Source organism: Temnothorax americanus, unplaced genomic scaffold, assembly GCF_048541705.1.
Source record: "Temnothorax americanus isolate GAGA-0224 unplaced genomic scaffold, ASM4854170v1 Scaffold3, whole genome shotgun sequence".
NCBI lineage: Eukaryota > Metazoa > Arthropoda > Insecta > Hymenoptera > Formicidae > Temnothorax > Temnothorax americanus.
In genome coordinates, this window is record NW_027509442.1 from 3,691,013 (window position 1) to 3,703,551 (window position 12,539).

At 41.4% G+C, this 12,539-nt stretch overlaps 4 protein-coding genes across 8 annotated transcripts; 3 read left to right on the forward strand and 1 right to left on the reverse strand.

Moving 5' to 3' along the window:
- The first annotated feature begins 54 nt into the window (after window positions 1-54).
- Window positions 55-1,970, forward strand: Stas (Transmembrane protein stas). Its single transcript, XM_077411926.1, has 4 exons — window positions 55-297; window positions 661-784; window positions 885-1,013; window positions 1,103-1,970. The coding sequence occupies exons 1-4, from the start codon at window positions 249-251 to the stop codon at window positions 1,608-1,610; spliced, it is 810 nt and encodes a 269-aa protein (XP_077268052.1). The 5' UTR covers window positions 55-248; the 3' UTR covers window positions 1,611-1,970.
- A 96-nt stretch (window positions 1,971-2,066) lies between these two features.
- LOC143900491 (uncharacterized) lies at window positions 2,067-3,833 on the reverse strand. Its single transcript, XM_077411912.1, has 5 exons — window positions 3,371-3,833; window positions 2,984-3,245; window positions 2,683-2,890; window positions 2,487-2,616; window positions 2,067-2,396 (listed from the first exon to the last, which is right to left on the reverse strand). The coding sequence occupies exons 1-5, from the start codon at window positions 3,696-3,698 to the stop codon at window positions 2,305-2,307; spliced, it is 1,020 nt and encodes a 339-aa protein (XP_077268038.1). The 5' UTR covers window positions 3,699-3,833; the 3' UTR covers window positions 2,067-2,304.
- A 325-nt stretch (window positions 3,834-4,158) lies between these two features.
- On the forward strand, window positions 4,159-8,618 carry Polr1c (RNA polymerase I and III subunit C). 5 transcript variants are annotated; one of them, XR_013257792.1, is made up of 9 exons: window positions 4,159-4,289; window positions 5,001-5,239; window positions 5,314-5,373; window positions 5,459-5,643; window positions 5,748-5,932; window positions 6,210-6,398; window positions 6,564-6,815; window positions 6,993-7,238; window positions 7,631-8,618. XR_013257792.1 is itself a non-coding variant. In XM_077411911.1 (9 exons), exons 3-9 carry the CDS (start codon window positions 5,192-5,194, stop codon window positions 7,106-7,108), a joined length of 1,035 nt encoding a protein of 344 aa, XP_077268037.1. In that variant the 5' UTR covers window positions 4,162-4,289; window positions 5,001-5,026; window positions 5,109-5,191; the 3' UTR covers window positions 7,109-7,303. The 5 variants fall into 5 exon arrangements, 3 of the variants coding, with proteins under 3 accessions (XP_077268034.1, XP_077268037.1, XP_077268036.1); XR_013257793.1 differs by having other exon boundaries at window positions 6,993-7,224; XM_077411911.1 differs by lacking the exon at window positions 7,631-8,618 and having other exon boundaries at window positions 4,162-4,289; window positions 5,001-5,026; window positions 5,109-5,239; window positions 6,993-7,303.
- Window positions 8,619-9,366: 748 nt separating this feature from the next.
- On the forward strand, window positions 9,367-12,484 carry LOC143900497 (gamma-interferon-inducible lysosomal thiol reductase-like protein). Its single transcript, XM_077411927.1, has 4 exons — window positions 9,367-9,787; window positions 11,551-11,744; window positions 11,930-12,250; window positions 12,337-12,484. Exons 1-4 carry the CDS (start codon window positions 9,676-9,678, stop codon window positions 12,424-12,426), a joined length of 717 nt encoding a protein of 238 aa, XP_077268053.1. The 5' UTR covers window positions 9,367-9,675; the 3' UTR covers window positions 12,427-12,484.
- Window positions 12,485-12,539: the final 55 nt, after the last annotated feature.

Sequence of the window (12,539 nt, forward strand, 5' to 3'; positions counted from 1 at the left end):
AGTCTATGGCCAAACGTGTCCAATGCCGAGACAACACGGGGCTGTCAGCTGATTTTCGGTTTCGGAGGCGACGGAGGCGTTTTGTTTCGACGGTCTCTCTCGCCTCACTCACATAACTCACAGTGCAGCCGCTCCGACGCGAGTATTGCATGCGAATTGTGTGTCCACATGATTGATATCAATTGATATGCACTGAGATAAAGATTAGACTGTCGGAGAAGACGCGCGGATTGGAAATCGAGCTCGCGATGTCCGGAGAAAGGCGAACGATGAGCTCGAGGGCTAACGTGAAGTCAGGTGAGACACGTGTAAAAGCGCGTAAGTAACTCGATGATGGTTCGAATAGAAAACTCGGCAGATCCACGCGTATCTGTACAATTTATATCTATATGTAACTTATTACGAGTTCTATGTATACTCTTTGAATAACTCCGATGTTTAATCCAGTGTATTTTAATTTTTCTTTCGCTTTCGAAATTTAAATATGACGTGTGTGTATTCCTTTCTTTTGAAAACTTCGTTGTTCACGAAAATTTTGATAAGTTAAAATATTTAAGTTTGCACATTAAGCATATATTCAATTTTATATATATTAAATAGAGAATTAAGTATATTTATATATTAAAAAGATATGTAAAATTCTTCTCGTATACTTCGTAGGAGTGTCCAGAGCAGCCGATAACGAAGTTTCGACAAGAAGAGCAGTAATAACTGTTGGCCTCATCTTTGTAGCCTCGTTGACCGCGTTATTTTATGTATATACGAGTTTTCCGGAATTAGAAAAGTAAGAACAAGCCGCGTTTATCCATATACCTTTGCATTCGCGCTTTGTACGTTTTTTATCGGACATAAATATGAATCCCTTGCGCGTGTTTCTTTCACAGAGACGAAAGGCAATGTATGAAGCTGCCGCTTCACATAGAAGATGCCAAGAATCTGGGGAAACTGTTGGAACGATATAAGGATTTATATTACTTCCAAGTAATGGCGGGATTGTTCGTCACTTACATCTTGTATCCTTGAATACTCTAATCGTGTAATTTTGTTTTTCAATCTGCCGCATTGAGGTAGACGGTGCGTTCCTTACATCACATCTCGATAGCTTGCAAACATTCGCCATTCCCGGCTCGATCTTTCTCTCAATTCTGTCCGGATTTCTGTTCCGCTTTCCGATCGCCCTACTACTCGTCTGCACGTGCAGCGCGATCGGCGCCACTCTGTGCTACTTGCTGTCCTCGCTGCTGGGCAGACGGTTGCTGTACCGATACTTTCCGGAAAAGGCAAGAGCGTGGACCATCGTCGTGACCAAGCATCGCGACAATCTGCTAAACTATATGCTGTTCCTGCGGATGACGCCGTTACTGCCCAACTGGTTCATCAATCTGGCCAGTCCAGTGATCGGTGTGCCGATGATGCCGTTCACCGTCGGCACCTTCTTCGGCGTCGCGCCGCCCTCCTTCGTCGCCATACAGGCCGGCCAAACGTTGCACGATCTCACGTCGTCGAGAGACGCGTGGTCGTGGAACAGTGCGATCATACTGTGCGTGTTCGCGTTGTTCTCTCTACTACCTGTGCTATACAAGCAGAAGCTCAAGAAGAAGTTCGAATAAACGTCGAAACGTTCCGTCGACGATACCCTCAACGTGACATTTTGACGTTACATTAGGAAAGCTTTCCGATCGCGTTCGTTGGAGTGGAATATTCTATAGATGGAGATATCTTCTTAGGAAATTAAAAAAAAAAAAAAAAATTATATCGAATGCAAATAACGTTGGGATTAGGGTCCGCTTTCTCACACGGTGTACGCATTTATTTGCAGTTGGACACGTGCATACGAGATAGCGCGACAAATTCCTGCGAGCACAACTTCCGCATAACTTATTTATTGTTGTTTGTAATTTATTTCTACAAGCGTGTCTTAGATTATGTGAAAACATCGTTTAAAAATGAAAACCAAATATAGGCGAAAACCGGCTTATTTTACTACGAGTGTCACAAATATGCCTATATTTTTTAGATAATACATGTCGGGAGATGATCTCAGGAAATATTCTACGTTGACAGGCTCTGCTGAATTTTCTTTTTTATTTCATGCATTGTGTTATACCGGAAATAATATTTTACTTGAAATCTAAATCCGCAAAAAATCTTATATGCGCGAATATGTATCAAGGATTGAAATTAAAATAAGTAAAAAAGGAATATCCAAGATAAACTTAACATGTAAATTTTACTTAATATGCTTCATCGTTATCGGCTGCATCGTTATTGGCGCATATCCACGTGTTCTTGCTATCGGTGATATCAACAAAACGAAGTTAAGTAACCAATAGAAAGATCAGTAGCATTGTACACCGGTAGACTCACGGGTCTCCAATACCACCAATTGTACCATACTTAAGAACATAAAAGAAAAAAATAAAATATAAATAAAATATATAAAGAAATGAGAGTACGGATCATTCCGTCAAGTTTCTAATACTCACGTGTATGTCCAGCGGACAATAAAATGGTCGAAGATCTACAATGTCGAGCACACTCCGAACTCGGTACCATTTTCATCAGTCTCGCACCAGCCGCGCACCGTATTACGATATTGCTGCACTCGGGATTGGGCTGAAAATTTACAAATTGGCCGTCATCGCCGAGACACAACCGAATATGAGAATGCTTCGCGCGTACCAACGAGTAAGGCGGTGATCTCGATTCGTCGATAAAAAAATATTTTTCTGTGCCTTGACTCCACCAATTCGGAGTCTCCGCTGGCTTTGGAAATAACTTTCGGAGTATTCTGCTGGGCCTCATACGGTTTACTCTCCAAGATACGTGAGCGTCAAGGGAAGCGGTACGGAACGCGTCCAATCTTTTGCCCATAACGTCGCGGATAATTCTGTACAAGTAATGAAACGCGCACAAATTTAATCAGATATGTGGGGACAATTTGAAATTCTGTAGATTCGCATTGACGTGTGTGGAAACCAACTTGAAAGTTTCGTTGTTGGAAGAGATTCTCTTAGCGTCTTCGTCAAAGACGTCTCGGTTGTTCCAATATAAATTGACTAGATCTTTCATCTTCACCTTCGTGTTATTCTCCGCTCTAGTGTATGGTACGCCGACGTTGAAGGATCTGCTGATATTGTAGCCGGTCAAATCTGGTACGGAACGGACCACGGTGCAAGGCCAGCAGTCCATGTCGTTGACGTAGAAATACGGATTCTCTATCAAGCACCATTCGTCGTACAATTCTGAAGCGATAAATATATCGCTATAAGTGATACATCGCAACAAGACACTCCAATATTATATTAATTCTTATTATTTTTCATATTATTGTAAAATGTGACGTATTAATTATTTGTGAATTACAAACCGGATAACGACGGATATAGGCCGACGATCGGTACAGCCGCTTTGCGCAATACGTATAAAGCGGGGTAAATGGAATTTTGTGAGATTCTTCTAAATAAAACGTTCAACCAACTTCGGCATAAAAATAACAATAGGACGGAGGTAAGGGCGAGTGGCAAAATAATTCGTAAAGTCCTCCGTGATTTATTCGATCTTCTCGAGTACTTGGCCTCCAATTGTCGGAAACAAGCTCGAAATATTTCCGACGTTTGCGCCTCCGAGACATTATGAGCGGCCGCGTATTGCCTGATCCGTCGTACACTCTCCCTATATTCGTCCAAATCGACCATAATCGCGAGTCTCTCGACCCAATCGCGTAAAACTCAAATCGCGCGTTATCGCTATACAATTACATAATTACATTCTTATTTACATTCTGAAGCGCGCAACAACAGTCCTGTCACTTCTGCACCTCTGTGCACTGCTGCACTCACGCGTGCTTTCTCTTTTCCTGTTTTTCATGTTGCAAGTAGTTGTGAAATTTTATACCATTATTATTTTCCATTTTATTCGAATTGCATTCCGATATTTAATTCTTTCGATCTGACGCGTATTTTTCTAAATGGCGCGAATAAAAATATTAAACTCGAGATAGGTGCGTTCAGCCGATACTCCGCTAGCCTCTAGCAATCGTGAGCAGTCGCTCGTTTCCTCTCCTTTGACCCAATGGATTAAAAGGAGAGAAAACGAGCGAAAACGAGCGACTGCTCACGCGTGCTAGGCTAGCGGAGTATCGGCTGAACGCACCCAATGAAAACCTGCCTTAAAGCGCCAAGAAGCGCTTCGGTTCTGGCCTCTGGCCTGGGCTGGCATGGACCACATGGACGGGCCAAAGACGAAGGCTTGAGCGAGCACGTGGTCATTCTCATTTCAAGATTCGGGTAAGACGGCATTTTACTTCAGCGATGTGTCGTCCCGTTGTCCGTAAAGCTTGACAGACGTGACGACACATACTAAGACATGGTTGTGCGAGTGTTGCGGTTTTTCTTTTGGATAACTTCACCGGTTAGGTCTTGAGGTCTATCTATCGAACCGGTACGCGTGATAGAAGATGCCACGAAAATTTGATCCCGATTATCCTGATAACGCTCCATTTCTGTGTCAAGCCGGTTCTAACGATACGTCGCAAACGATGGCAACTGCTGGTTGAAAAGGGTTATTTCCACGTTGCGCGCTTGTCAATTGCGCTTGTCAAAAGAGAGTTGGCGAACTTTTAACTTTTTTTTAGCGACAGTAACTGGCAATCGGCAATCAGAAACAACACTTTTATATCGTAGAACCGGCTTTACTCCCTCAGAGGCTAAAAGTGATTTTTAATCGACCAAACTCCGATTATTCAATTGGTGATAGATTCAATCGACCAAATTTCCGGCTGTAATTCGTCGTCGGCAATCTAATTATTCCTTCCCTCAAATCGTAAAATAACTATCCAAATTGATAAGTTACTTGACAACTTAATCGTTGATCAAGTTAGTCTGAGTTTGGTCAAAGCTACCCTACGTATTTATTATTTTGTTAATATTCTCTCAATTGTTGCCGAATTTTTTAGAAATATTTGGGTGAAGAATTACAATAAAAGAATCTTTTTACAGTTGGAGTTTGTTGGAGCATGCCGAAAGTGAGTATTCGAAAGACGGCAATCGCAGGTAAAAAAAATTATCGAGTATTGAAAAATCACTGGTAATAGAGCTGTTGCTTAGGAGTGTTACTAGAGGTGTTACTTATTGCTGAAAAGAAGAGACAGTGATATTACGAACCTCAGGTGTCCAATTATAATTAAACAATGGAGAAGAAAAGGGATCCACGATGGATTATGAGGGAGCACGAATGTGTAAGTTTGTTGGGAATCACTTAATACATTTTACTTTGTACAATGTGTATATTAACATAAATTTGTTTCAACAGTTTGAAGAATATGCGTATAACACATCAGACAAGTCAACGGCACTCGAGAAATTTATAAAGGTAACGCATCGCGAAGAAAACAATATATCATGTGCGTTAATATATGTGTCGATATATATAAGTAAACGTGTTTTTCTTATTGTAGAAGTTAAAGATAAATATAGTACGCGAAGAGGACAAAGAAATAGAATTCGATCTAATTGGCTGCCATACTTCGCTAGCTAATGCATTTCGTAGGATACTTCTAAGCGAAGTGCCAAGTATGGCTGTTGAGCAGGTGTACGTCGTAAATAATACTAGCTTGCTCCAAGACGAAGTACTTGCGCATAGGTGAGAGAAACGTCAATGAGGTTTCCCCCCCCCCCAATTTTCACATTGAATGTTCTTACTTTATGAACAATGTACAACAAATTAACATGTATTTTGCCTTCAAGATTGGGCCTTATACCTCTTCGCGCAGACCCTAGATTATTCGAGTATCCTTCGAACAACGGGAGAGCGGATGATGAAGTTAGCGATCAAGATACTCTAAGATATGAGTTGAAGGTCACGTGTAGTGTGAATCCACAAGCGCCGAAGAACTCTCGTCTTCCAGAGGATATGTACAGGAATAGCAAAGGTACTTGACTATAGACGCATCTCTTTCTTCTTATTATTATTGAATTTCTGATTACAAATTAGATTACAATAATTTTAGCTTCGTTTATTTCGTTTCTCAATCATAGTGGAATATGTAAATGATAAATATAGATTCTCGATTGGTTATCATTCGTCTCATAATTCTTTACTCATAACTTTTAACTCGCTATTTTCTTATAAAACCAAGACACAAATGGGACGAGGTCGATAATATTAATGTGATATACGTAAAGTAACGCGCAACGTTCTTTTTACAGTTTACAGTAAGGATATTAAATGGGTGCCGATAGGTCGGCAAGCAGATATGTTTCCACGTGGAGCGGAACAATTTGGTGTCCTAGAAAACGACATATTAATATGTAAAATGCGTCCCGGTCATGAAATCCACGCGTTTATGCACGCAGTCAAAGGCATCGGCCAAGATCACGCTAAATTTTCTCCCGTGGGTACGTAAGAATTCTGTGAATAAAACATTTTTTACAACTCATATTCTGATGATGCAAATATCATACGTTAATCGTAGACAGATAAATATATCTTAGATTTCCGAATTGTTCGAAATAAATTGTCTTATTTGTGTAAGTGTTGCCTAATAAAACAAAATTGTTTAGCCACTGCATCATATCGCCTTTTGCCGGCCATTCAGCTGACCAGCCCTGTGAGAGATAAGGATGCGGATCTTCTGCAGAGCTGTTTCAGCCCCGGCGTAATAGAAGTGGTGGAACGAGAAACGAACTCGGGTCAGAAATACCGCGAGGCGCGTGTCAAAAACGCTCGCTACGACAGCTGTACCAGAAACGTCTATCGTTATGATCGACTAAAAAATTGCGTGGAACTGAGTCGGATAAAGGATCATTTTATCTGTAAGTACGAATAATCTAGATATCTAGAAATCGTCGAAAAAGAAAGAATCAATTAAAATTTAAGTTATAGTCGTTAAGTCGCAAACGTTTCGCTAAATGTTGGAGATATTGCTTATATGACGGCTGAAAAATTTATATATATATATAAACTGATTTGCGTGGGTTCTTGATTTCTAGTCACCATAGAATCTGTGGGAACATTACCGCCGGCAGTGCTATTCGCGGAAGCCGTTAAAGTACTCAAGAATAAGTGCAGAACATTTCTCGTAGAACTGGAAAACGTAGAAAAATAAATTGAAGCAAAATGATCTTCTCGGTGAGGCAAAGATCATCAAAAATGGCCATCAAAAATTTATCGCCGGGCAAGTTGGCCGTGCATCTTGTGAACAGTAACAACAAGATTTTGCAAGTAAATCAGTGCCAGTTAGTAATATCTATATTAACTTAACGATCTATTTTTAATTGATTAATAAAGTTATTTTACTGAATTTTAAATGCCTTATTAATTGATAAAAATAACCCTATTAATTATCAATCGTCATTGAGTGTAAGTCAAATTTTTTTAAAATATTAGACTTGCACCAATGTGGTTTTTACTCCTTCAATTATAATTTATAAAGACAGTTTATGTCTTTTATTAAGACTCCTTTTAGAATTATATTAGTAATGTGTAAATCAGTGAAAAGTTCTCTCTCATTAAACTCTTAATTATGATTCAATATTAATCATTCAAGCGTTATTTTTCAAAGCGTTGCGTATAACAATCGCGATCAACAATCATCAATTTTGTTACATTTCGCTCAAATATGTTTTAGGTATGAGACGCTGGCGATAGTTGTTGATCGTCTCCGAAGCGATACGTTTACGTCCTGTGTTTTTGCTAGATTCCCGTAATATCCGAATAACAATAGACATTTTAATTCAACGATCCCCTGGGGCGACGCGTGATTTATTGCGAAAGCGGCCGACTGGTAGTCGACAGGTCTCACGTTCGAGCCTTGACCGTCGTCTCACATATGCCTTGCGAAAGATCAGATCCTGGGGCTTTATATTTCTTGAGCCTAGGAAAGGAAAGGAGAACGAGAGAGCGGTCTCGTAAGGCCTGGTGCGGACCGGGTTGGAGTTGACAACTCAGCCTCGAAAACCAGCGGGAGTCGCAGATAAATTTCTTAGTTAGATTTACGTGACGTTAGGGACTTGGTAGTCCTTTGTCTCTTTTCGCGATCCCCTACATCAATATGTAAGATCGGCGTGACAAGAAACGCAAACACATTCAAGATTATAATATTCGCAAGAAAAAACGTTCATGTTGTTTATTTATAATCTGCACGTTGATCTCCCGAGGAAAACTTTATTAATATGTAAAAATATTTCAGGAGGAAAACTAATTTACGGAGTCGAGCGTAAATGTAAAAAAGTTAGTTTTTCGTTAGTTTATCGTCCTCGGTAGAGCTTGGTACCGATGATAAAAACGCGCCGATAAATTTCGCAAATATGAAATACTGAAATAATAAGATATAAGAAATAATATCCCGATTCTCACTTTTATTGATATATTTCCGCTATATAGCGATCATAAAGAAACGAGTAAATTTTATAATAACCAGTAAAATTCAAGTCTATCACCATTGTCGGTGTTATTTAGAGCGCTTTATTTGCTTAGAAGTATATTTACATGTAATACAACAGTAACTTGACACTACTGAATCTTTTCTACTTTGCTATTTATTTAAAATACTATGAAATATAATAAATAGTAAAATGGAGTCTTTTATCTACTTGTCATTCCTCATTACAGTTTGCACCTAAAAATTGTGGAAATTACAAAATTGCCCATATATCATTATTGCTGCTAAAATATTAAGCACGGAAGCTCAATGTATAATCAATTTTATTAATGACGTTAGCTAGAATTAAACGAGTTAAACAAACTCACGGGATATTCCGCGACCGTCAGAATCGATCATTGCGCAGGTCCACAGCTGCTCGCGCTTTTATACGCATCGGTGCATTTCAAAATTTCGAAAAAAGGATATATCGCAATTTTTCCGTCTGCGACGTCCTTTTTAGCTTCGCGGTGCACTATACTTTTATTTATGTAGAAAAAACACTCGGAATGAAATAAAAAAAATTAATGCGTACAATGTGTGCGAGAATCAAGAACAAGGAAATTAGAAGAAAAGCACGAGAAGCGCAGCTGGAGAAAGGAAAATTCAAATTTGTATATTGAACTTTTTTTTTTTTTATTCTCCAAGGAATTTGCGAATTGGAAATTGAAATTTGATCAACCGAGCTAAAGCGGACTATAAGATGAAAGTTATCCGATTGGTCGAAATTCTATCTCCAACTTTACAGTCCACGATGCACGCTTTGATAGGAGCTTCGCGCAACGTCGCAACGTCACGAGTCACGAGCTGCATGCTGCATCGCCGCGTGCGATGTGCGATAATGCCGCGAGAAAGGACGAGAAGACGAGAACGTATGAGAGAGAGCTAGAGAACTAAAAAAGGGGAAGAAAACATTCGCAAATCGCGCGATTCGACTGCACCAGTGCACGCGGCAGCCGTAAATCCCCGTTCGATCTCGTCGGTGCCGCGTGTCGAAAGGCGAGAGAGCGAGAGCGACGGAGTATAATTCGAGGACTTGACAGTCCTGACAGTCGAGATCGATCGGACGGACGAGCGTCGCGCGTCGCTATCGCTATGTCGGCTGTCGCCGCCGGCCCGCTCGACACTGGAGAACGTCAGCGTTGCGTCAGCCGGCCGCGCTAACGAGGCCGCCGTCGCCGGTCGCGCCGGCCGCGCCGCGCGGAAAGCGGAGAGAGTCGTGCGCGTCTCTCGCCGCGACAACAGCCGGGACGATGGGGTTAGGCTTCCGATGGCGCCTCGCGTTCCTGCTGCTCCTCGGCCTGCTCCTCTGGCAGACCTCGAAGATCTGGCTCGCGTTCCTGCAGGACGGCCCCGCCACGCCAGGTATAAAAGAGCGGCGCGCGGCGCGCGCTCTTTCTCTCACCCTTTCGGATCGTTTCGCGCTGCACGCTGCACGCTGCACCTGTCGGCGGCCCTGCGAGCCTGTCGCCTCGCCGCGGAGACGGAGAGGCGGCCTGTTCTATTCGCCCGCGCCCGCCCGTTTCGCGTGATCGATTTCTTTTTCCTTTTCCGACGGTGAGGTATGTATACCTAAGCGAGGAAGCGGCTAGCGACGTGCGTCAATCCCGGTAGCTGTCCCGTCGACGGCTACTCCCCGAGGGGCCGTTTAATCGGCCCGCGAATCGCCGCTTTCGGAAAACGATCGAGGAATCGATCGTTCCTTGCGGCGAATGCGGCGATCCGTATCGGAGGTGGCATTTTTCTTCTTCTTTCTTTTCTTTTTGTTAAAGGCACGATAACGGCTTACTTTTTGAGAGAAGGCAACAAATTGATATTTCCGACGGTTATGCTCGTTGCGCAATTTGCCATTTGCCGACCGCATCGTTATCCGATACTTTGTGAAGCGATCCGATCGACGCGTGAATAACGTGCGATCCTCGATTTGTCGAGCGTCATCGAAGCGTATATAATCGCACGCGATTCGAATGCATCAACGTCTGTTGAATCGCAATTTGTTTTTTTTTTTTTGTTTTTTTCCCCGACAAGGAATTCTTGCGACTGGAACTCCAGCGAGTTACGTCATAATTCGACGGATGCAAAGTACGCGATTCGAGTTAATTGCACGCCCGTGAATCGTACTTATATGGAGGAAAGATCGATGTGATGGAAACGTAATGCGCGCTGGAAGAATCATTACATTAGTTGGATATTTTACGCGATAATGACACTGTGCTCGCGTCAAATCGACAAAAAAGAAACCAAGCTACCATTTGTCAATGTCCTCCCCGCAAGATAAGCCATGATTCACGGATTGACGGTTTTTCGTATAGGAGATTGTGTAAAAAAGTACTGTCGCGCGGTTTCCGTTTTACGCGACAAATGATCCTCGATGAGGATGATCGCGAGATAACGCAACGACACGACGACACAACGATCGAGCTCGAGATAACGATTACCTTTTTGTCTCGGTATAATGATAAATAAATGATAAAATATCAGTTATTAAAAACTGAAGAATCTTGAAAGTATAATTCATACACGCGTCTCATTCATATTTTCGAATCAATATAAACACAAACATTTTCCAATATCGCCAATTTTCTTAATCGCACTATTGCAATCTTACGAATACTGAAATTTTTTTATGCGGAATTCGAAATTATGAAAAGAAACTATGATCTCTCGTGGAAAATAATCCTAAATAGTCGAGGTAATAATTGTTTGTTCAGTGGTTGTAAAAATCAACTATTAAAAAGTACTAAAAATTAAAGAATCTTGAAAATGCTATAATTTATATACACCGTCTCGTTCATATTTTTAAATCAAAATTAACGAGATGGACATAAACATTTCCTATCGCTGATTTTCTAATCGCGCTATCGCAGATGTTTTTCGAATATTAAATTTTACGTATAGAACTCTAAATTACGAGAAGAAATCACGGTTTCTTGCGAAACCTAATCCTACTGAACCGAAGTAACGATTGTTCATTCATAACGGTAAAAATCGATTATTATTAAAGTTAAAGAATCTTGAAAGTATGATTTATGTGTACATCTCATTTATATTTTCAAACCGAAAGTTAACGAGATAGGCACGACTAGGTATTTCTTAATATATATATATATATATATATATTTATGCAGAACTTCAGGTGGACCAAGCGGCGACACCGTTGAGCGAAAAGGATGACCCGGCTTCTCAGAAAGTGCACGTGGCTGTGTATTACGAAGCGTTATGCCCGGACTCGCGCAGCTTCGTTTTAAAACAATTGGTCCCGACGTATCGAAAACTCCCGGCGAACGTGCAAATCGAACTGGTACCGTACGGCAAGGCAAAGGTAAGAAAATTCGTTGCGATCATCTCGCATCGCTGTTGTCAATCTTTCGTTATAATTATATTGTCAAATAACGACTAAATATATCGCGAGGGAGAAACTGCGGTCAATCGAAATACAATTAGATCGGTGGATCAAATGGAACGGCAAAGCTTTCTCCAAAGTTACATATTCGATTTCCGATATAGACGGTGAAGACGAACGATGGGTACCAGTTCATGTGCCAGCACGGACCGATCGAATGCCAGGCGAACATCGTGCACGCTTGCTCCATCGACGTCATTGAGGACCCATCGGTGCGACTGCGATTTGTGGCTTGCATGATCGAGAATAACATTGACCCGGTTGGAATAATGAATACGTGCGCCGGGCGTATATCCGTGGACCTGGAGTCTATGAAGAAGTGTACGAACACCGTAAGGGGAAAGGAACTCTTGGCCAAGTACGGAGAGATGACGAATTCTCTCGTGCCGCGGGTGTCTTTCATACCGACGATTACTCTCGACGGGGTGAGTGTTGTTTCGCTTTGTGATGTGCTAAACAAAAAGTATAATGCAACGATACGTCGAACTGACTGAACGATGTGCGTTTTCAGAGCTCCGAACACCAAGTGAGGATACTGAAAAATTTGTTGAAGGAGGTGTGCCTGCGTTTCAAAGTTACACCAAAAGAGTGTGTATCGTGAGAGCACGCGTTGTTCGCCGCTAGCAAAACATATCTGCGTAATCATCGAATTTTGTTATTATGTTACACGAGTTTAAAAAAAGACATGTACGAAAAATATAGTATTTTTCAAAG